Below are 24,497 nucleotides of genomic sequence, written 5' to 3' on the forward strand. Positions count from 1 at the left end.
GAATTTCACATAGAATGTTAAGAACTTAGCCACGTATGATCTAGCTGTCTGAGAATTATTGAAGTAAACCTTTGCAGAAATGGCACACAATTACAATCTTCTACCTTTCAGACAGTAAGAGGTTATATGTATCATGCGAATTTATGAAGAAAAAAGGATAATAAAAAAAAATGAAAATCGTAACGATGGGAAATTCTAGACCGTGAGGGTAAAATTGAATAATTACTTAATCTATAAAGACAAAAATATAATTCACCTAGTTTTTCCTCTACGAGGCCACCGAGTCAACCGAGTTGACTCAAATTTATGCGACTACCCGTAGGTGAGTGAGTAACCGAATCTTGGCGTCTTTGAATCTGAATTTTTGCCCCTTGTCTATATAAGGACATGGGTTATCTCTCATTTTTGCTATTCATTTTCTTGGTCATGTTAGAGGATTTTAATAGAGAGAATCTGGGTGAAACAAAGCTAAAACGATGGAGCTTAGCTTGGACTTGAGTTTGGTTTGTGAACCAAAAACAATAAATGAATGTCTTAAAGAGGTTTCGATGGTTAAAGATGGAAGCCAAAAGTTACCAAAGCTTTATGATTATGTCGAGAGATTAGAAGATGAACGGAGAAAGATCGACGCGTTTAAACGTGAACTCCCTCTTTGCATGGTTCTCTTGAATGAAGGTATTTTTTTGTGTTTTTTTGCTTTCGCTTTTGTACGTGTATCTTTGATTTTGTGCTTTTATGCTTTCAAAGATGTGATTTTGATTTCATGGGGTTTTGTTGTTGTTGTTGTTGTTTGGTTTTGGGGGGTTTGTAGCTATTGCGAGATTAAAGGAGGAGGCAATGCAGTGCAGTGAATTGAACGATTTGATACCATTGAAAGGGAATTCCAATGAAGATGGGAATGATAAAAAGAACTGGATGAGTTCTGTTCAGCTTTGGAACACTAACAACCACTTGGATTGCAAAAAGCAAGACTCGAAATCAGAACCGAAACAGGTAATTCAAATTCTCTTAAATTTTCTTGATTTGGAGGAATAAAGATAGCAGATTTATTTGGATTTTGCAAGATGGGAATCGGTTTGATTTCATGCTTTTCCTTTTTAGAAAAGTGAAGAAGATGATGATAGGTCTACTTGTGAGAACCCAGTTCAGTTAGGTAATCATAGCAACAAGGGAGGGGCTTTTGCGCCTTTCACGGCTCTTTCTGGTTTTGAAGGGAGTAAAGGGAAGGAAGAAAAGGAGGTTGTTTCGCAAGTTACCGGACTTTCTCCTATGACTCCAGTTCCTGATTTGAGTTCCTGCAATTGGACGCGAAAGAGCAACAATTGTAGTAATCAAACGAAGATACTGAGTAAATCACAACAGCAGCAACAGCAGGCTTACAGGAAGCAGCGGCGGTGCTGGTCACCAGAGCTTCACCGGCGCTTTGTTGATGCCCTTCAACAACTTGGTGGTTGTCAAGGTTAGATGCTTACTAAATTCTCTCTTTTTGACACTTGTAATTAAAGAAAAACATTCCAAACTGCTGCCCTAGAAAGGGATTTTTGCTAGGAACTTTTAGTCTTGTTAATTAGACTGATGTGTAGCTGGTCCTTAAAGAGTCTCTGAAAATATGGGAAATAAACAAAAGATCTATTTGCTAATATGAGAAATGAAATGGCATTCTGAGGCTTGCTTGTTCTTAGGCCTGTATACTGGATTCTGTTCCTTAGAAAATCATTTTCTTGTTATACTATGATTATCTTTCTCTCAAACTAATTGTTTTTTCCTGTGATATAGTGGCCACTCCTAAACAGATCAGAGAGCATATGCAAGTGGATGGCCTCACCAATGACGAAGTTAAAAGCCACTTGCAAGTAAGTTTGTGATTAACTAACATATTTTCTTGGCTATTTTCTTTCATGGAAGTACTAACTAACATGAGGTATTTTGTGTGACCAGAAATACAGGCTTCATCTCCGTAAATTCCCAGGATCTCCAGCAGCCCCAGCATCTCAAGATCAATGCAAGGACCCTTCAACAGGTAACATTTCACAGTCTAATTCTCCGAAAGGATCCCTCCATGCAAGTGGCTCTGCCAAGGCTACCTCTAATACTGGAGGAGATAGCATGGAAGCAGAAGATGATGACAAATCAGAGAGTCATAGTTGGAATGGTGCACTTCACAAACCAGGAGAAGCTCATGTATAGTGTGACAAACCGATTCTGATCCCATGAATTTTGCAGATACAAATATACATAGGGAATTGGATTGTAGTCTGTAGAGATGAGCAGAATAATGAAGTTTACAAAGATAGGATTCAAAACTGGAGTGTTTTCTTACCTTGAGACAGTACCATTAGAGGCATGGTGAAATTTTGCTGATAATATAGGCTGTGTCCCTTCCTGTTGAGTTCATCATGAATTTCTGTAATTCATATTAACGAATTCTAAGAAGTTTCCTAATTTTATTTTTAAAACATACAGCTTTCATTTACAAATGCCTGTTAATTTCCCTTTCAATTTGTTATTCAGCACATGATTGAGGTTTCATTTGCCTTGTGATTACTTGTTTGTTCAGTTTCCTTCACACTTGAAACACAGAGCTATTATATTTTTTTCAATCTCAAATAGCTTGTTAGTTGATGGGAAACAAGACCACCATGCGCAGGCCCTCGGACTTCGAATCCATGGGGATATTGGCATCAATATCATCTGTAGGCTGTGTAAAGAAGCATCCTATCAGAGATCTCTGCCTTCCCCTTTCTCTAGTCATATGGCGTCCAGGACATTCAGCAGAATCCGATGTCGAGAAACACAGCAACAATTTGACGGGAAAAAACAGTAGCCATGTGGCAGCCTAATCTGGCCTTTTCAACATCAGAAAACGAAGGGCAGTTTCCTAATCATCTCTGCAGTGCCAATCACTTTACTAATTTCAGAAACCATGAACCACTAGAGGTCCCTTCATCCTGCTAAACCAATGATGTTCATCCACCAATAATAATAATAATAATAAAATAGACACCGACCATGTGCGCGCGCACCCTGGAACTAAAGGTTCTTAGAATCTAGTCTTGGGCCTGGGCCTATCATCTTTTAGAGCAAAAATAAAATAAAATAATAATCATATAACAACGGATAATTACCCAAACTTCAATTGTTTATACATAATCGACCAGAAACCATAAAAGGGAGACGCTTTATATTCTTAAATATTCACCTGCTCAGCACATTCTTTTTTTCTCTCAAACCGTTGAGTTTTGTTGTTTAAATTATCAGTTTCTACTCTTTTTGTGTGTGTGTGTATTCACTTCTTACAGCTAGCTAGGGTTTTGATGCAAAGACAATTTGGAAGCAGCATCAAAGTTGTCAATTTCATAATAATAAAAAAGAAAGTTGAGAATCTCATTGAGAGGATATGGTGAGCCCACGCAAAGATTTTGCCCATAACATTGAATGACTCAAAATGATAGGTGCACTTTTGTTGGAATCTTTCCATGTTCATGTGTATATGTGTGTAGTAGTAGCTAGCAACTTCAAAAAAAAAAAATTTCTTGTTAACGTGGAAGCATTAAGACATATCCTTTCTGTTTTCCTAGCTTGGAAGTTGGAATATTAAACATATCTCTTCTCTTTTCTTGGGAGCACTATCAATGGCAGCAATAGTCTCTATATAACATCAAGTCCATGAAGCAATGTGTCATAAGATAAGAGGAACTAACATCCTACAATACTGAGATGAGATTTGACCATTGCCAAGAGTGTGTTTGATTTTGCGTTTAAAAAACTAAAACATTCTATATTATATTTGTTTTTGCTAAGATTACTAAGTTATTTTATAGATGAAATGTTGTACTTTAATTATGACTACATATTACCTTGATAAAGGGTTATAAATAAGTAGATATCATGTGTAACATGAATTATATAAAGATAATTAAGTGATCGAGAGATGTTTCATTATTCTCAGTAAATTTTTTTGATATATTTCTCAAATAGTACTTGATTATGAGATTTTGTTTTTGCTAAAATTTAATATGGTTTGTATGTTTTGGATTGTTTTGATGTGCTGATGTCAAAAATGATTTTTAAAAAATAAAAAAACATCATTGACATGTATTTCAGCATGAAAAGTTATTTGAAAAGAAATCGCTACCACACTGCCAAACATGCTCTAAGTAGAATGAATTTGAAGAAAAAAAAAATTAATCAAAGAACCAATAACTATGGTGTTTAGAATAAATATGATTTAATACTCCATGCTTAAATGCCTAAATCAAAATATTCTTGATGAAGGGACAATAATTATAATGAGAAACTAAATACTAAAAGGTTAAATCAAATTACTTATGATTTTTTAGATATTTAAAGGATCATGATATGTTGTTAAACACTGCACTTAATCTTCAAATATAAATCAATCAATTATTGAATTGATAATAAATTAAATTGTTTATATATTTAATCTTACTTTATTAGGGACCTTAATGGGTCACACACATAAATAATAATTGACAAAAAGTTAAACCACAATACTTAATCAAGTGGAACTAAATTATAATATATATATATATATATATATATATATATATATATATATATATATATATATATATATATATAATGGAGAAGAATGTTACAACACATACGTTACAAAAACAACACTTGAAAACATAAAAGAAAAATCTACCATTAAAGGAATAACAATCACTCTCTTTTAAAATGGTTTTAAGATATTTCTAATATGGTGGTTCGTATAGAATATTATTGTTAGAGACCGAATAATTAGACGGCTTATACTTTATGTTAATTCAACTTTGAAGAGTTCATCAAATGATAGAAAGAATATCTAATCTTAGTAATTTTTTGCTCAAACCCTAAACAACTTTAAATTATCTAACAAGTTTTTAGAGACTCCAAAAAAATATTATAAAGTTATTTTTTTCTACTGCTTTTGTATATTTCGGGATGCATAACTCCAAATTTCATCCTCGTGCTCTCTGGACACGGTTTAGAATAATTTCTTAGATATTCAAAACTCTAGTGCCCCAGACTCAGTCCCATCTAGATCCCTATGGGTTTCAAACCTAATATCGATTTAAACCATTGAAACCTTAAATAGTGTTTGGTTACTATCCTGGAAAAAAAAATAGATGGAGACAATGGGGACAAAAATATATTTGGTTGAAGAGAGAGAGACAAAGAGATAAAAACAAATATGTTCATGGAACAATTTTGGAGTAAATTTTGGTAGTTTCAGAGTAAATGGTGCAAATGAGACATATCTCCAAAGATAATATTTATTTTTTTTATTTTTAAAATATCATTGTAAAAATCTTTCAATTCCAAACTTGTCTAACTAAGACATGTAATAATATAAGAAGTTATTATCATAGTTTTAAAATCTGACTCGAGACCATAATTTTAAGACTCAGCCCGGTCCAAGGCCTGAATTTCAGGTTTTGATCAGGTCACCGAGTCAGCCAGGTCAAATTTTTTTTATTTTAAAAAAATCAAAACGACATCATTTTAGTAAAAAAAATAAAAAAAAATCAACGGGTTTGCAACTAGGTCTTGACCGGGTCAGCCAGGTCACGCCAGGTTTTTCTTCCCCCATTTTTTCTTCAACCCGGCCCGGTTCCAATCCCTGGATCTTGGGTCGACCCGCCGGGCTGGGCCGAGTTTCAAAACTATGCCTAGGACAAGGCTTCAGTCATTGATCAGATTGTGGGTTGACCCCAGTTTTTAACCTACTTATGTCGAGTCAATCCTTCTCTCTCTCTCTCTCTCTCTCTCTCTCTCTCTCTCTCTCTCTCTCTCTCTCTCTCTCTGTAAAAAAATTTAGACTAGTTTAGGCCCTATGTTGTCCAGGTCTTGGGACAACCCATCAAGCCGATTCAAGTTTTATAATTATGATTATTATATTATTATTAATTTTAAATCTAAATGTAAATTAAAGTATATATATATTTTCTTAAAAATATAAAAGTTTGATAATAATATATATTAATGGTAAATAAATCTTTACATTTTAAATATACAAGTTTGACATTAAAATCACTAGGTAATGGAAAACGTTTTATTAAGGCTAGGAAATCTGGGATTCACGAAGATAAAAGTTAAGAGATTCAGATAAGCCTCGTTCACCAATTTAATGAAATAAATGATAGAACTGTACCATCAATCCGAATCTTTAAGTTTCAAAATGCTAACCGACAAGAAAGAGAAATAGTGTGCATGAAAAAATAAATAAATTAGAAAAAACCAGAAATGATAAAAAGAGAGATGAGAGGCAATGTTATAACATAAATAGAGGATTAGATTAGCTAATTTGTAGATTAGAAATCTTAATTATATTTTTAGAACTAATTTTAGTTAAAACCTCACACATTATGTTAATGATTATAGTTTATCTATGTTAATTTGATCCGCTTTATTTAAATAAATCAGATTGGATCAAATTAAAAAATAAATAAATAATCAGATCGATTAAATTCTCATTAAAAATTCCTAATGCATGCATTAGCTTTACTGATCAAGTTTTAGGTTTATTCTCTAAAGGTCACCAGTTCGAAGTCTCACAAACCTTAGTACTATTGGAAGACTTACATGGTTGTTAACTTCAAGGGCTCAATGGGATTAGTCGAGGTGCACGCAAGCAGGCCCAGACACCCACGTTTAAAAAAATATATATGTGCCAATTTTATTTCTAACGATATTTTACCTGATGTTGTTGCGCGCTTACAAAACCAATGAAACTATAGTCCTTGTCGAATGTATTTCATATATGATGAAATTGTAGATAGTTTAATGGAACAATAAAAAATATTTTATATTGACTATTATTTATTTCATGATGTAATAATAGTAGTTAAATCTACAATATTTAAATTAAAAACCATCAATATTAACATATTTTTTTAAAATTATTTTATAACCTCAATTTAAAAAATATTCTTAACTAATCACATTAAACTATTTTTTGTTCAACCTCAATGTTAACCACAGTTTGAATAAAAAATATATAAATACCAAACTAACCTCGACTAAAAATACTTTTTATAAAACAGTTTTTTTCAAACCGCAACCACAACAGCTACAATAACACTAAACATATTCTAATTGCAGGCGGCATCAAACATAGCTTAATTAAAGAGTGATCCAATGCTCGGGAATCATCATAATATAGTTTAGGTATTTTATGTATTACAATAATTACTTAAAATTACTAGTTTATTCCCTATTCAAGATTTGAGTTTAAATTTGAAAAATTAATTTAAGTATTTTAAATATTCAGTCAAAAAATAACATATAATGAAGAGCAGTAATTACTGAAAATTTATTACTTTATTACTTATTCGGTATTTGAGTTCAAATTTGAAAAATTATTTGAAGTTTTTTGTACTCCTGATAATTTTATAAATTAAAAATTTAATTCTTATGTTCTCAAATTCATTTATAATTTAATTCTTTCCATCCATCTCATGTTGATTTTCGATTATTTATTTATTATTTTCAAAAATAAAATAAAATCATTGATATGAAAAACATTAATGAGAAAAGAAGATATTTTTTTGGATCATAATACTACTAAATTAATCATAGTCGATTATTTTCAATACATTAATTAATTATTTTTTAAAACTAAATGAACTATTTAATTTCTTTGTCAAGACTAAAGGGATTAATTTATAATTTACTCAAAGTGGTTTGTTGTTATCTACTAAGCGAAAATCATAGCTGCTTGGAGAATGCATTTTCGGCAATGAAAATTTCTTAATCTAAACCAAGCCCAAGTGAGCATGGGCTTAGGTTCTTGGTATATGCCCAAGTGATCATGGGCTTAGCGTATGCCCAAGTAAGTATGGGCTTCGGTTCCTGGCGTATGCCCAAGTGAACATGGGCTTAGGGACTAAAAGTCACGTAAATGATTTTTTAAGAAATTCTATCATGCAACATACAAATTTGTATTTCAAGGTTAATTGTTTTGTATATAATTTCATATACAGATAATATATATTATTTTTTTATAAAAAAAAATCTAATTTTGAAAATTATCCCCTTATTTTTTAATCCAACAAGTAACAAAAAGATTCAACAATATCAACGTCTGGGATAGAGAGACAATATATATTATTGTAACCAAATCAAATTCCCGCAAATCTCATCATCTTTTGATCAACTATTCAAACTCAGAAAGTCAACAAATCCAACGGCCACAATTAAGAAAACTCAGATGGAGAATTGAATAATAAAGTATAGTTTTTTTGGTTAATTTCAAGGATTGAATTGAAGAGTTTGGGTAGGGGAAAAAAACTTAATTTTGATAAAGAAAAAATGGCATTGTTGGATCTCAAAATATTTTTAAAAATAGTTATTTATTAATATTTTTTGTGATGAAATTTTGGAGTGAAGAGAGATTAAAATCTATTTAGAGATTGAAGAACAAAAGCAGAATATAAGTTTTATCATGCACAAAATCAAAATAAAATAGAAAAAAAAGGTGATGAGTTTGAGATTTGCAGCAGTAACAACAATAACAATAATAATAATATAACAATATAATAATGTAGAGGATGCAGAAGTAATAGTTGAAGTTGTTTCGATAAAACAAATTTTATTTTATTTTATTTTATATACCATCAACTACATAGAATATAAAGATATTTATTTTATTTTATATGTTATTATCGAATACAATTTTGTTTCATCTCTTGCTTTGTCTTATTTTCTGTTTCAATTGTTTTATATTTTCTGTTCTAGAATACTTACCAAATATTGTCTAATATATGATTTATCAATTTAAAGTCTCTTGTATTTTTTTATTTTTATTTTATTTTATTTTTATATACTGAAATTAATTTATCATCAAATATAATGATTAGAGTAATATTTTAAGAATACCTAATGATAACATAATTTTCAAATAAGATAAGATATTTTTGTTATTAGTATTAGTCATTATTAATTAATAATAATACATGAACCTGATTTAAAAAAAATAAAATCCAAGAGTAAATAATTTGCCTCGTTAATATTCTATAAGAATAAGGTTATTAATGTTTTTATTTATTGATTTTTACAATTTTTAACACAATTTATTATTTTATTCCCCATACAATCTTACAAAAATGATTGTAGCATAAGTTTTTTAAACCAAAAACATATCAAAACTATAAAAAAAAAATACAAAAACATAAAATTTTTCTAACAAAAACAATCACATATCAAGAATTTGAAGAACTAGGTGAATATTCAAACTGAAACTCAGTATGCACAAATCACAAATCAGACAAATCTTTATATAATGAAAGGAAAGGTTATGTGCATTATTATATGTAGATCAAGAATCAGGCATCCATAATCTTCGTTTAACACTCAAAAGCCATGGTTTAATCGAAATGTATTTGGGTAGTCGAAAAAAAACTAGAATCTAAAAGCATAAATACGAGTTATTGATACATTTTAACCTTAGATTATTTGTTAAATTTGACAAACTAACATGTTTGTGCCACGAATTAACTAAAAATAGCTAAAAACCAAGAGGCTAAAGCAAAATTCATGCAAAGAACATGAATCCAAAATATAGAAAATTTGCAAAAATTGAAAAATTAATCCCAAAACCTATATTTGGCCTTTTGAGCCTTTAAATACATTGTTTTTTATCCTCACAAACCACATTACCAATAATTAACATAATCGAATACAAAGAACTAACAAATAATATCAAATCATCAATAATATACATGAAGTTCCAAAGTTCAAAACTATCAAAGCTAAGCAATGAGTTGCTTTTGTTTGCGGGTTAAAAGTTTTAAAAGTATGTTGATCAATTTTTAAACTTTGAAAAAATTTAGCAACATACTTCCAAAATTTAGCTAAACAATGTTCATTAATATGTTATTGGGCTAAAAATACATAATCAAACGAGCATCAAAACGATGAATCATTCTTTTAGTGCACACCTCACTAACACATTATTGACTAAAACTAGAACAAACTATCATAAGGAAAGCTTGAGCAATATAGAACATGTTTAAAACAAGAACAAAAACAAACAAACTCTGCTAAAAAATATCAGATTATTCTAGCACTAAAATCAATCTAAAATTCCAAGATGAGCTCATACAACATCAAAAGAGGTTTAAACATTAAGAAAGCATGAATAGGCATACCACATGAACTCCACCCTTAAACTTTTACATGGTTATACCTTCTCCAAGCTTGCTAGCTATGAAATGTTATTTTCCATCTCTTCTTTTTTCTTTTCTTTTTTCCCTTTCATTATTTTCTCCTTTTAAAGTTTGTTAGATCCTCTATGGTAGGCTCTTAGACCTTCACATTAAGGTATTTTCATAGTGTGTGTCTCCATGTTTTTCCTTTCTTTTTCTTTTTACTTTCCAGGAGGTATTTATAGAGTTTTGCTAGGGTTTTTGATGGATTTAAACATAGATTGATCAAAGCTTAGCCTTTTGATCAAAATAAAAGAGTTCTAAAGTACATTTCACAGCTGTGAGCTCTGTATCCATGCTGATTTCTCAATGGTGATATTGTAACAAACTTGTTTTTTTTTAGGTTTTGATGGTTTCCTAAACTTGGAGACCAAGGAGCTTATTTCTAGCCCTTTTAATCTTGAGAGAAATGCGGTCAACATTTAATAAGAACCCACTAATAAGGACTGAAGTGTGAACACGTGAAAAAAATTTGTGGTTTTGTAAAATAAATATTACAGCTATCGATGAATGAGTTAACCACTTTTAAGGCTTCGTCGGAGCAACTCCAACATCATCATTGTTGAAGACCACTTAATTTTGGTAGAGCGGGTGTAGTGCACACATTTCGTTTAGATCCAACCTTATTTAATTTGGAGGTCTTTAGCTCCATATTTATTCGTTTGAAAGTGTCAAATCAATCAGTCCAAAATATGAAAATGCAATGATGGTTACTTAGGGACCAGATGTTTTTGATTTTATTAAAGAAAATGAGATGTAAACGTTTGATTTGAATGGGTTATCTTTGCAGAATTGGTGTTTTTTAGTTGAATGATGGTGGTTACAAACCCTAGATGTAGTTGAAAACGCCATATTCATTCGCCTGAAAATGCCTACTCAATCAGTTAAAATTATATATATAAAAAAAGTTAAACAGTGGTTGAACGTCATGTTGTCCAGGTTAAACTTTTGAAATTATGGTTTTTAATTTGAGATCTTATATTTCATTTTATTCCCTATTCTTCTAATTGCTTTTAATTGCACCTGTAATTGCCTTATACACTCTTAATTTCATGTAATTTCACCTCTATCAAACTCAATCACCAACCTTAAAGTTTAGCATCATTTTCATATTAGTCCTTGAATTCTGATTTGTGCTCTTGGATCCTTAATTGACCATCAAATTTTTAATTTTCTTCTATTTAGCCCTTGATTGGTCAATTTCAACCCCTGCAATCATGAGTCTTTTTCAATTTGGTTCTTGATTTTGAATTTCTTCAATCAAGTCCATAATTGCCCATCAAACTTTAATATTTATGCAATTAAACCCCTGATTTGACCAAATTAACTCTTTAGAATTGTTAATCAACTCCAAACTTTAATTTCTTCCAATTAAAGGCTAAATTGATTTCAAATATCAATTTTTCTTGCAATTAAGTCCTCAATAAAATTAATTAAACCTTTTGAAAACCTTATTGAGTCCTTAGCTGTCTAAATTTTTATTTTCTTTACCCTAAATAAAAATATTTTCACCAAATGATCCTTTTATCAATCAAAATTGGGTTGTTAATTTTGTCAATCTTATACATTTTGGTCTTCTAACTTTTCCGCTTATCATTTTGATATTTCACCACCAACTTGGGCAATCTTTTAAGCTTTTTTCATGTAAATCCCTTTGTATTTTAGATTTTTTTTATTATTTTTTAATGGGTCAAAAGTAGGTAACGACATGTACGAGAAAACTAGATTGTCTTTCAGTAATACAACACCTTAGTATAAAGGAAAAAAATATCACTATTTCTAAAACCAAAGACTATTTGGAAAAAAAAAGTGAAAAAGAATGGAACCTTTTTTTTTTTCAAATTTATAAGCTTTAGGGTGATCCATCCTTTTATTCAAATGTTATATCCACAGCTTTCTCCGAGCAAAACAAATGACACAATTTCTTGCTTTACATTGATTTTGTATTCTGACTAACTAATGTGCCTAAAATAAGCCCAAAGATAACTTTATATCACCATTTAATAGATTTATAATACATTCATAATTAAATAATTCAAAACCCGTTAACAAAGTAAAATTTTGATGTTCATCTTTATCTTAAAAATAATAATCCTTTAATGGAGGTTTGTTGGAAAGATCAAGAATCTTATACCACCATGTATGTTAACTTGGTCTTCATGTTAAAAACTCATCATATCCAAGTCACTTACAAAAAAAGATTGTTATAGGGTTGAATCTAGTCATTCAACCTTTAAATCTTGTCCAATTTATGTCACTTTTCAAATAAAAAAAGCAATACAAATTCCATCTGGTAAGTTTATCTTAAAATCATAGCTCACCCAAGTCACTTATCAAATAAGATGGCCATACAAATTATATATGGTAAGTCTATCATAAAACCTTATCCCTTCTAGGTCACTTACTAAGCAAGATGGCTATATGAATTGTATCTAATAAGTTTATCCCAATATCCTAATTTATTTGAGTCATCTTTCGAACTATACAACCAAAAAGCTTATATCTAGGTAATTATATTCTAGACTTGATCCATTGAAACCATTAGTTATGATAATCAACTATATGAATTACATTTTACATGTATCATGAAACTTGTATCTATCTAAGTAAAACACAAACAAACTCTAGAAATACTTTTATCATAAATAGATTGTTAAAATCTAGGCAAAGATGCATGCACAAAATGAGTTTAAAGAGAGAGTGATGCTTGTGTTTTAAAATGTTTGGTTCAATTAATGTTTATCCCACAAGACTAGAGAATAACATAAAAAGAAATAGACAAATATACTCTCAACTATAATAATATTAGTAGTCTCAATATTCCACAAAATAATTCTTTATATCAATTGTATCCTCATATTTTCAAAAAATCTCAAATAAGGTTTTTCATCCATTTTTAAGTCTTTTCATCAATATCTCCATCCAAATTGTATTCTTATTTTATTTTTAAGAAGCAATGCCATTTTATAGGAAACTTAATATTTTTCTTTAAATGTATTTAACAAAAATACTCTTTATTGAGAAATTAAAATAATTTGAGGATAAATATATAAAACAAAATAGTTAGGATACAAAATTGATATTACCCTAATGGTTTAGGAACACAGGGGATTTTCTAAAACAAAGAAACACATTAGGATCTTAGTCATGATTAGTAATAATAATTCTGAAAATAATACATTAAATAAATATATTGAATTTTAAATAAAATTGTATCAAGTTAAAAACTAAAGTATGGATTATTCATTTAGTTAATTTTTATCTCTACTTTAAATTACATACAAAAAATTATGTTTCTTTATCATATCTAAATTGACAATACATAATACAAGAATAATGCCTTTAATTATTGCTTTATTTTTTGGCTTAAAAAAAACTCAAAACAAAATCCAATAAACTCTACAATAACATATACGAAATGTTTTAAAAAATAATATAGTAAATGTATATCTTCTAAATGTATTGTCAAGAAAAAAATTAATTTATAAGACTTATTACAAGATTTATTTCCTTGTAACTAAAATTTAAATAGTACATCAGTAAATCAAACACCTATTAAACCCATTATAGCTTACAATGCCAAAAATGTGTTGGTTATATGGCTCATTTTTTCCTTAGAGTAATGGAAAAGTAATAGATAATAAGTAAGGTATGGATATACAAAAACCTAACTCGTTTATACCCATCGTTATCCCTAATCTTACCATTGAGTTCGATTTTTTGTGGTGGTATATGCTGAATCCCAATCCTAATTTCATAATAAAGTAGTATAAGAGCTTTGATTTTATAAATTTTAGTTTTTTTTATCTTAAATAATGTCAACAATGGCAAGCCATAATTTACCATAAAACAATTTGATAGGAATGGAAGTCTTACTCCATTGTAATAAAGAGTCAAAGACTTCCTTATTCAATAAAGCTTGGCTTTATTGAAAAGAAAGGATGAGCAGTTAGTGAAGATGAAAGAGGAAGAGTAGGAGGAATTAGAATTAATATGTTTGTGCATGATTCAAGACTATAGTATTATTGATAACAATATTAATAAAGGAAAAGTTGAACAATCTTTATATGGTAAAAGTTTAACCGAAAAGTTACATCTTAAGTCGCAATTTCACAAGTTAAAAATAAAAGAAGATGAGAATATCATGGAGCACTTAGATATGTTCATTAGCGTACTAGATCAATTGAGAAAAGTTGATATCAAAATTGAGGAATAATATAAAGCCCGTTTTACTTCTTACATCTATTATTGGTTCATTTAAAAATTTAGCGACAATGATGTTGTATGATAAGGATATAATGAGTTTAGACCAAGTACAAGCTATGTATTTATCTCATGAGATATAAAGATAGTCAAATTAAGAAAAGAAATATAAGTTTGTATTAGTGATCAAATGAGAGAATTAGAATGGATGATCGACTAAAAAAGGATGTCAAAGTGGTGAGTTTGAGTCTAGATCCAGTAAAAAAGGTATTCAATGTTACATGTGCAAAGAATTTGGTTACATCAAGTGAGATTATCCTAAGAAAAAAGAATATGGATAAATTTAATGATAATGATGATGATGATGATGAGAATTCTTTGATAGTGGTACAATATTATGAAGATGCTCTCATAGTCTTTAAAGGTATTAACACTTTTTTTCATGATAATTGGATGTTAGATTGTACATATGTGTTCTAAAAAGGAATATTTCAATGAGTTTCAAGGAGGACAATTTGTCACTATGCCTATTGATGGTATGCCATATTGTGATGTTATGGTTATCGGAATGGTAAAAATCAAAATGTTTGATGTAATGGCCTATACTTTGGGTGATGTGGCCTATGTCTCAAAGATGTGTAGGAATTTGGTATCGTTGAGCCAGCTTGACTCCAAAGGATATAATTATTCTCCTATAAATAAAGTCTTGAAAGTCCTATATGGTAGCACAATCTTAATGGAAAGAGAAAAGTATGATGGCTTATATTATTTGATTAGAAAGATAATGACCTCAAATAGTGGTTTAGAATGAAGCACATAAGATGACAACTACTTAAAATGTGTCTTTTCAATGATTGGTAAAAAGAAAGGAGTTATAAATTTTTAGATTTCACATGAGTGTAGGGGGAAGATCCTTCTAAAAGCAATGATTTATAAAGGTTATGTTCTAAAGTTAACGAGTAAAGCTGACCGGAGATAGTTGATGATGGACATTGGCCATGTTTTTTAAATCAAGTGGAGTTAAGGGTTGTATGTTGATTTAGATCATATGTAATTATTAAATTTTAAGATCAACAATTACTTCTAGTTTTTTGAGCTAAAAATTGTTTGTTTATTTAAGTCGTGTAGCTAGTAAATCTGAAGATCAATAGATATTTCTATTTTTGGTTTTGTGTTATTCAAAGTCATCAAATCTTCTAAAAGGCTAAAATTCATCAAAGTGGAGATTTGTTGGTGATATGACTTATTTTTTCTTAAAGAAATGGTCAAGTAAATAGGGTGGAGATGAAAAAAAAATGTGGATTAGCCTCCTAGTTTAGTCACCAAGTTTGTTTCTTCATTGTCCACCAAGTGTTTTTAGCCAACCATTATAAATAGGTTAGAATATGAATGATTAAAGTGTAAAAAACACAAGAGTTTAGAGGCTTTTTTAAGTTTAAAAGTGGGTTTACAAGAAGCTTTCAGGTTTTAAATATAAAATTTACAATCATATTCAGGATCATGTTAATTTAATTAGTATTGTTTAACTCGACCATATTAAATCTTGAATTCTTATTTGAAATTTTTTTTGTTTTGTTTTTCATTGAATTGGATGTTCATAATGATGATGTATGTTGAATTTTGGTTCTAATTTCCCAACAAATTGAGTCTATATGAATATGCCAAACTGCATATTCTAAATTATATCATTTGATTATGGTTACAATATTCAAACGGTGCGCAATCTATCTTGATTAAAAAAAAGAGCCAAAATACAGCATTGAGAAAATACATTTTACAAAGTTTCTATCATATGGCTAGATACAACCTATAAAGATCTAATACTGGGCATGCTAAAGGAGAACTAGAAACATGAGATTCTAACAATTAAAACGATAGGGATAGCAAAAATAAAAATATAAAGGGCGGGCAATAAACAAAAGCTTCAAAGAAGGCTTCCCATGCTTCAGATGTACATAAACGTTCTCTGCATTAATTTAAGTCCAAACGCCAGATAAAAGAAAGCTGTACTCGAAAACCAAGACAGATCCTTCATTTCAAGTTGCGTCTCTCCAGAAAGTCTTCTTCTCCAGGGCCAAGAATTTTTTTTAAAAATACTGCCTCAAGATTTTAGATGTAAACCTCCCCCTCCCCCTCTCTATGTATTTCTTTCTATCCACTTGTGTCCGGCATTTATATAAGATCGAGCTGCATGGGCATGAAGAAAATAAGAGGAAGGAAAACAAAAAAATCATTATAAATACATAAACGTTCTCTGCATCAATACTATATTCACCCACACAAGAGAAAAAAAAAAAACATAAAAAAGCATATAGAAAATAAAACCAATGAATTGATGTTGCTGTCTGTGCCAAAATAAAAAAAGATGAAAACACAACTGTCACGTTAATCACAATTTAATTAGGGAGTACACATCATGAAAGATTTGGTAAATAAGTTAGATGCAGACTATAGGAACCTAGACTGTTTGAAAACATTAATGCACGTTAGTCAACCAGTAAAAGGAACATGATTTCAGGATCAAACAAAAGAACAACCTAATTTTAGTCCGAAACCTATGCACTCATTCTTAGTTGAGTCTAGGACCAGTAAACTATATCAATTTGATCCTGAGTGTTTTCTTAAATATTATTGTCTTTCTGTAATGTTCATCAACATTTGAGACTGAATTGAAGTTTCTCCTAAAGCAAATGTAGTCCTCCACTCATTAGAAATGAGAAAACCATTATCGAGGGGACTGATGTCTTTGAAGAAAAAATACAAAGCAAAAGTCAAGATCATTGATGGAATTAGCACACCAAATTTCCATAAAATCTTTCTATCTACCACTTTTACGTCTCTTACTAATAATAATAAAAAAAAAAAAAAAAAAAAAGAGGACTCAATTCCTTGCATGATTACTACAAAAATCATTAATAATTATGCACAGGATTAGATTCATCATTAATAATTAAACATTATCCTGCTGACCTTGTAGACCTGAGCTCATTTTCAGGTAGTGCATAATATTGCAACAAAATTCTCATTAAAAAAAAAAAAAAAAAAGGAAATTTACGGAAGCAGAAAATTTGAAAAATAAAATAAATTATAAGTAAATCTTCCAACATTGAAAAATCTAACTTTACATATTAAAAATTCTAAATATGAATTTAAAAGTTATTGGATATGAATTCTCAAAAGAATTATATATATTTAAGGAAATGTGACTAATAAGCACATAAAAGAATTATATTCATATTAAAGTTTAAATAACCTTGTTGTAGAAGTTTGTGTTAAGGAATAATACTTCTATAACTAATTTAATATTTAATCAAAAACTAATTTGTTTGATTTTGTTATTATTCGTTGAAAAAAATCAATTATATATGAGAAAGGATATATCCCTGCCTATGAAAAGACAATATGTATGTATGTGTGGGTGCGTGCGTGCGTGCTTCTTAAATTCCATGAAGGTGATATGTCCCAGCCTCTGAAAAGAAAATGAGTTCTTTTAACGAGCTAGCCATTTCGCTCTCTACAAAACAACAGTAACTTTGGCTTTCTACTGCCAGCAATCTACATTACCCTATTTGTGAAAGGATACTAACCCAGATTACTTACTGGAGAACCCATCCATAAATGCAAAGATTATTTTTTCAGACAAACACGTGCAGGCATAAACAGCAAACAACGAACTAAATACATAGAGGAAGTGAAGAAACCATACCTAGCTAGATTGGAAAATCGCCATAAGAAACTAACAAGAAAGGTACACAGTGTCGCAAGAACATCAACAAGAAGGACCAACACTCCTCCTACCTTCATCGCTTTCAGATTTTGGATGCTGTTGGATTTGTTGTGGCTGAAGCAAAACCTGTGCCTGAAGCTGATTGGGATGGGGATCTCCTTGTGGTTGAATCTGAAAAGTGTTGTCAAAAGCTCCTAGAGCCAAAGAGGGTGGTATAGCAGCAGCAGAGGGATTGATCTGATTATACCCAGTAGCAGCAACTGAATTAGCTGGTTCAAGTCCATCGTTAAATCTCACAATTTCTTGCTGATGGTGTTGTTGTTGCTGTTGCTCATAAGCCCTTAATATCTCCTGCTCTCTTGCAGCCACCACGGCAGCCAACTGTTGAGCCTCGTAGAGTTGCTGAGGATGGACATGGTGGTTTTGAAGTTGATGAGCCTCTGCACGCATCCCCATTTGTCCAACAGAAGGAATACCCATCATTGGCATCGCACTATGTTGCATCACAGTTGAAGAAGAAGGATTGCCCATATGTTGTGGCTGCATCACCATAGGTAGCATTGCTTGAGGCCCTATATAATTAGCTAGTTCTTTCTTAGCACAATAAAGATCATTCTGGAGTTGCTTCAGTCTATGTTGAAGAATTGAAATTAACCCAACACAGCCATAAACAGGATCACGGAGCCGTTCTTCAGCTTCATAGGCAAGTGAATTAACAGCATCTTCACGTTGTGCAGCATTGAGCTCATTCAAAAGTTTAGCAACATTACTAGCACCAAATACCTTATGGACACTTGCAAATTTTTGAGGCTGGTCCGGTGGAAAATAAGGTGCGAAAACACATTCTTGCGTGCATTTTCTCCTTAAGAACTTGCATGCCGCACATGGAGAGTTGGAAGAAGACATTTACCCTTCCTTCCAACAACTACAATCAAAACCCATTAAAGAAAACAAGTTCAAATCACTAGGTAATAAAGGAAAGGTTTTATTAAGGCATGGAAATCTGGGATTCACGAAGATAAAGGTGAAGAGATTCAGAGAAGCTTCATTTACCAATAAAAGGAAATAAATAATAATACATGATGAGTCAAAAACGATATAGACAATCAAACAGTAACTTGTAATGAAAGAAAAAGAAACTGTAATAATGAAGATATCAAAGGGAAACTGAATCATCTGTTAACTGATGGGCTAATAATATTTCTTCAAGCCTAGCTAGAGAGAGAGGGAGAGTGAAACAGAAAAAAAATATTTATCTAATAACTACTTGGTGTAATTTATTTACCAATATATATATATATATATATATATATATATATATAAAGAAGAAGAAGAAGAAGAAGATAGAGATATAGCCACTGAATCTCCTACAAGCTCTTGCTCTTTATCTCTTGAAAACTGATTTGTTTCTATAAGTTTTGAATGTGAGTTGCCTCTCCTACTTCATCGACACCTTGAAATGCAAGGAAGCATGAGGTGGAAGGATGCTTCAAGATCTCAATTTTTCTCTCTCTGAAAAAGAAAATAAAAAAAGAACAATTTTCTTGTTCTTGTTTTCTCTCACAACCAAATCAAAGAAATCCTTTAATCTCCATACCCAAAGAGATATAGACATCTTTTGATGTCAACCAAAATCGCAAACTTTAATAAAACACTCGAAGAAACACCTTTGAAAAGGAACAAAGGACCACCTAAGTTTACCTTTGATTTTGCTAAGAAAGCTATGTGTTTTCAGAGATCAGTCACTCTCCCTGTGTGTCTTCAAAAGGTCCATGTTAAACCTGCAATGAAAACACTGACTTGTAAGGGTATAAAAAAACAACACTGTTTGTAACATAACTGTATTAACAATGGCGGGGAGAGAGAGAGAGAGAGAGAGAGAGAGAGAGAGAGAGAGACCATTTAGAGAAACAAAGAGAAAGAGAGAGATATCATGTGTAGGGTCGCCAAAATGAGATGACTATCGATCCGATCTTTGAGTTTCAAAATCCCAACAAACAAGAAAGAGAAGAATGCATGCTAAAATAAAAAGGCAACCTTTTTCTTTATAAAAAGAGAGAGGTTGTCAAGAGAGAAAACAGCAGAAATGATACAAAGGGGAGAAGAGAGGTAATGTTAGAGTATGGAAAGGGTCCTTTTCACATGAGGTGAAATGTCTGCCATTGTGATTTTAGAATGGTTCAAGAGGTTGAATATTAGCTGTCTGATCATATGTTGGTTTTGTGTGCGTCTGACGGAGAGGTGGAGGAGAGGTAGTTACCATTTTGTCACTGCCCGTTTCAACTTTTATATATATATATATATATATATATATATATATATATATATATATATATATATATATATAGTGTTTTTGAATGATGTATTAATTTTAAAATTTAATTTTAAAAAATAAAAAATATTTTTTATATATATTTTAAAAATACTTTAAAAAAATAATCAATAAACACTGCTGACCCAAGAATTTAATGCTGGCCTCTCTTCGTCTTTCTCCTGGTTTTTTATAGTTTTGAATTTATTAATATCAAAAATAAATTTTAAAAAATATAAAATATATTATTTTAATATATTTTAAAAAAATTAAAAAAAAAAAAAAAAAAAACAATCGATAAGCACTCCTTATGCTGACCCAAGAATTTAATATTTACCCCTTCGTCCTAAAGTCCAAAATCCCCCCGCCCTCTTTCTTTTTTTTTTTTTAGAGATTGGAGTTTCATATTTGTTTTCCTTTTTTGAATCAATGCCTTCAAGTGTCAAATTTGAGACTTTGAGAGGTTACCTAATTAATCACCATTAGAGTGGATCTTATATTCTTGGTAAAATTAAAAAGGGTTGTTAAACATTTAAGAAATTGTAAAATTTAGATCTAGTCAATCATATCTAAAAATGTTGATTTGAATGGATTTTATTGCGATTTACATGTGTATATAGCATTTTATTATTTTTGTACATCCACTTTTCGTTGAAACCTCACACATTCCAAAGTCCAATTTATAGATTATAGGGTTTTTTTTATTAATATGGATGTTCGGGTTAATTTACGTGTACCTCGAATAATCCCACGAGTCTTAAAGTTAACGATCATATAAATCTCCAATGGCTTTAAAATTTGTGATACTTGAATTGATGACCTCTAGAAAGTAAATATAGGCTCTGACCAATTGAGCTACACTACTAAGAGTTGATTATAGTTTATTTTTTTGTTAATTAATTTGATTAGCTTTTATTTAAATGAACATATCCTATCAAGTTTTTTTTTTTAAAAAAAAAATCTAACATTGTATTAATTAATTTGATTAGCTTTTATTTAAATGTGTATCATGATTACTCGTTATATGCCAAATTTGTTATATTGTTATAAGTTTATTGTTCAAAAATTATAAAATATTAAAAAAGTGAGATTAAAATTGAAAGAGAAAATCATGTAAGTTGATTGTAATATTAGAAATAATTAAGTGCATGAGGCATCAAGCATGGCTTAATTAAAAGAGTGATGCAACATTGGGAATCATAATATAACATCTAATGAAGAACAATAATTACTTGGAATTTACTAGTTTAATTACTCAATTGATTGAAATTATCCACTCTCTTTAATTTAGAGTAAACTAAATATAATTAATAAGCCAAAAATACTTTCAGTATCGAGTATTCAATTTATAGTATACAATGGAAGAGTGTGTTTGTTTTTAAAATAATTTTTGTGATTATGATTAAAAAAAAATGAGTTTTTAAAAAAAATTATGGTTGAGGTTTATATGCAACAAAAAACATGTATAAAATATTTAGTGATTGTTTAGTTGTGCTTATGGTTGTAATTGCAGTTGTTTTTTAGTGCTTTTTACTTGGAAAATATTAAAATAATGTATTTTTATTTTTAAAAAATTATTTTTGATATCAGCACATTAAAATAATATAAAAACATAAAAAAATTATTAATTTGAAGTAAAAAAAAAAATAAAAAATTATCAATTTTTTTTAAAAACGCTTTTGAAAAGCAAAAACAAACAATATTTTACGAAACTCAGTTAAAAAAACATGAAAAAACTACTTCATAAAAAATACATTTCAAGTTCACCTCACAATATAAAACATATTTTTATCATTACTAAACACTTTACTATATTTTTACACTGTAAATATAAAAAAACAGGTCGAAAACAAATGTACCCGAAATTTGGAAATAGCTACCTTGAGATATGAATGCACAAAGATCGAAGAGATTTGTTGAAATATGAATTCTAGAGAATATGTAAATTGTAAACAGAACAGAGTTTGTGTTTTTTATTATGAGGAAAAAAAAAAAAAAAAGGTTTAGCCACTTGGCAACAGCCATGAAGAATTTCTTGGGAGCGCATAATTATAATTAGAATACAAATTAAAAAAAAAATCTAAAAAAAGTCAACAATACTATAGCTCATCTCATGCGTCATCGTTTATTAGAGCAGTGTCTGTTTCTTCCTTTTCTTCTGTGCTCCTTGAAGTTTTTCTGCTCTGGTCATTGAAATTGTTTTTTCAATTTAATTAAATTATTTGGAAATTAAATTTAATAATTTACTTTTATGGTAATAAAAAAATATCTCAATATTGAATTAAAAAATTTACCTCTAGAATCTTTTTATTTTATTTATGATCCCTTCAATTTAAATTTTTTTAAAAAATAGAGTGTTATGAGAAAACAGTAAAGAAAAGAGAAAACATGAAAAAAAAAAGTCAAAGTTTCTTTTTTATAAAAGGAGTGTTGTCCTAGTGCTTTTAAGCTTTAATATTGCTTAACAAACTAGATTGATGTTAAGATTTTTTTATATATATAATTTTGTATTTTTAAATTGATTTAAAGGTGTTTGGAGTTAATAAATTATTTTTTTTCAATTGTGTTTATCATGTTTTTTTAAGTGAAATTATATTTAAAATATATTTTTTTTTGCTACATAAACTCTAGATCAATTTTTAAACCACTAGATAGGTGGACGAAATCTAATCAAACACATGGTACGTAGTCTACTTTTTTTCCTTTTTTTTATTTTGATTAAATTAGCTATATATAAAAAAATTAACATGGTATTTAGATTACTATCCAATTTTATCATAGCTATTGACTTACATTTGTTCTTAATAATTTTCTTCATTGTCTTTCGTATAAGTATCTATTTTTATAATTATTTAATCAAATAAAAAATAAATTCAAGAACACAAAGTAAACTTGGATAGGGCCATGACCTATGTAATTAGCTTGGGTAGATTAACGTGGTTTGATCCAGGTTAATTCAAAACATCATCGTTTCAATATTTTTTTATAAAAAAAATTGTTAATATTGTTTTAAAAAAAAAAAATTGTTGTCAATTTTATTTATTTTTTATTTTTTAAAAAATGATTTTTCCTCAATTTCTTCCTTATGTTAACATAAGGTTGGTTGGAGATTTGGCTTTGTGGTTATTTTCCTATCCTAATCTCATGTTTTGGATGACAAGCTTAGCAGGTTCCATTGACTTGGATTTTTTTTAAGTTTCGCCTTAAACATTAGGTTGTTTTATATTTGAGTTTCATTGTTTTATTCAATTTGATTTTATAGGGTTATTCTAATCTCACCACCATATTAATTATTTGTCAGGGCAACTAGAGTGGACTAGGGTAATTTATTTTTTTATATTTTACTTTTTTTAATTTTATCATTCGGCATTTAATTTATTATTAATTGAGCTTTGGATTTTTCTCATTTTAATATTTGTGAAGTTATCATATTTTTCATTTTATTTTTGCTTGGTTTTCAAATATTAAAAGGATATTTTTTCACAATATTGCCAAATATTTATTTTTTAAATTGATCGTAGCTTATTTTTGTTAATTTAATTCATTTATTATCATTATCTATTTTTATTAATCATATTGTTAGATTAATTGCACTTATTGAGTTAAGTGGAGTCAATAACTCAAGTTTAAATTTTTTTTATATATTTTTTTAAAATATTAATATCATTTTAATATTTTTTTTTAACATTGAGAAAAACTTAACATGCGTAAACAATCACCCTTTGACATGAGGTTTTCTGTGTATGTTAGCAAAAAATACACTTAGCTCCTTTTTAATACAACACTCAATACTTGTTTGATAACAAAAAAAAAATAGAAAATTTCTTTCTATGAAACAATTTGAAAACATTATGCAAACATTTTTATTTATATCACGACTCCAAATATAAACAAGGGGCTATTTTTGTAATTGTCTTGATAACAAGTGTCCTTTTTTGTAGTAGCACGTCCTTCCTGTACCAACATGGGAAGTGCCAACCACACCCCTCTATATCATGTACTTTTTTTTTTTAATTAATTGACGGTTGTCTTTATTGTATATGGC

General features: G+C 29.5%; 2 protein-coding genes across 3 annotated transcripts; one reads left to right on the plus strand and one right to left on the minus strand.

The window, feature by feature from the left end:
- The first annotated feature begins 403 nt into the window (after positions 1–403).
- On the plus strand, positions 404–2,456 carry LOC118047909 (transcription factor HHO5). Its single transcript, XM_035057345.2, has 5 exons — positions 404–675; positions 812–993; positions 1,102–1,459; positions 1,777–1,853; positions 1,939–2,456. The coding sequence occupies exons 1-5, from the start codon at positions 477–479 to the stop codon at positions 2,185–2,187; spliced, it is 1,065 nt and encodes a 354-aa protein (XP_034913236.1). The 5' UTR covers positions 404–476; the 3' UTR covers positions 2,188–2,456.
- A 13,617-nt stretch (positions 2,457–16,073) lies between these two features.
- On the minus strand, positions 16,074–20,286 carry LOC118047880 (LOB domain-containing protein 10). Of its 2 annotated transcripts, none has more exons than XR_004687391.2 (4): positions 20,041–20,281; positions 19,843–19,922; positions 18,121–19,066; positions 16,074–16,601 (listed from the first exon to the last, which is right to left on the minus strand). XR_004687391.2 is itself a non-coding variant. In XM_035057300.2 (4 exons), the coding sequence occupies exons 3-4, from the start codon at positions 19,045–19,047 to the stop codon at positions 16,552–16,554; spliced, it is 885 nt and encodes a 294-aa protein (XP_034913191.1). In that variant the 5' UTR covers positions 19,048–19,066; positions 19,843–19,922; positions 20,041–20,286; the 3' UTR covers positions 16,074–16,551. The 2 variants fall into 2 exon arrangements, 1 of the variants encoding a protein (XP_034913191.1); XM_035057300.2 differs by having other exon boundaries at positions 18,213–19,066; positions 20,041–20,286.
- Positions 20,287–24,497: the final 4,211 nt, after the last annotated feature.

Source organism: Populus alba, chromosome 7, assembly GCF_005239225.2.
Source record: "Populus alba chromosome 7, ASM523922v2, whole genome shotgun sequence".
Lineage (NCBI taxonomy): Eukaryota > Viridiplantae > Streptophyta > Magnoliopsida > Malpighiales > Salicaceae > Populus > Populus alba.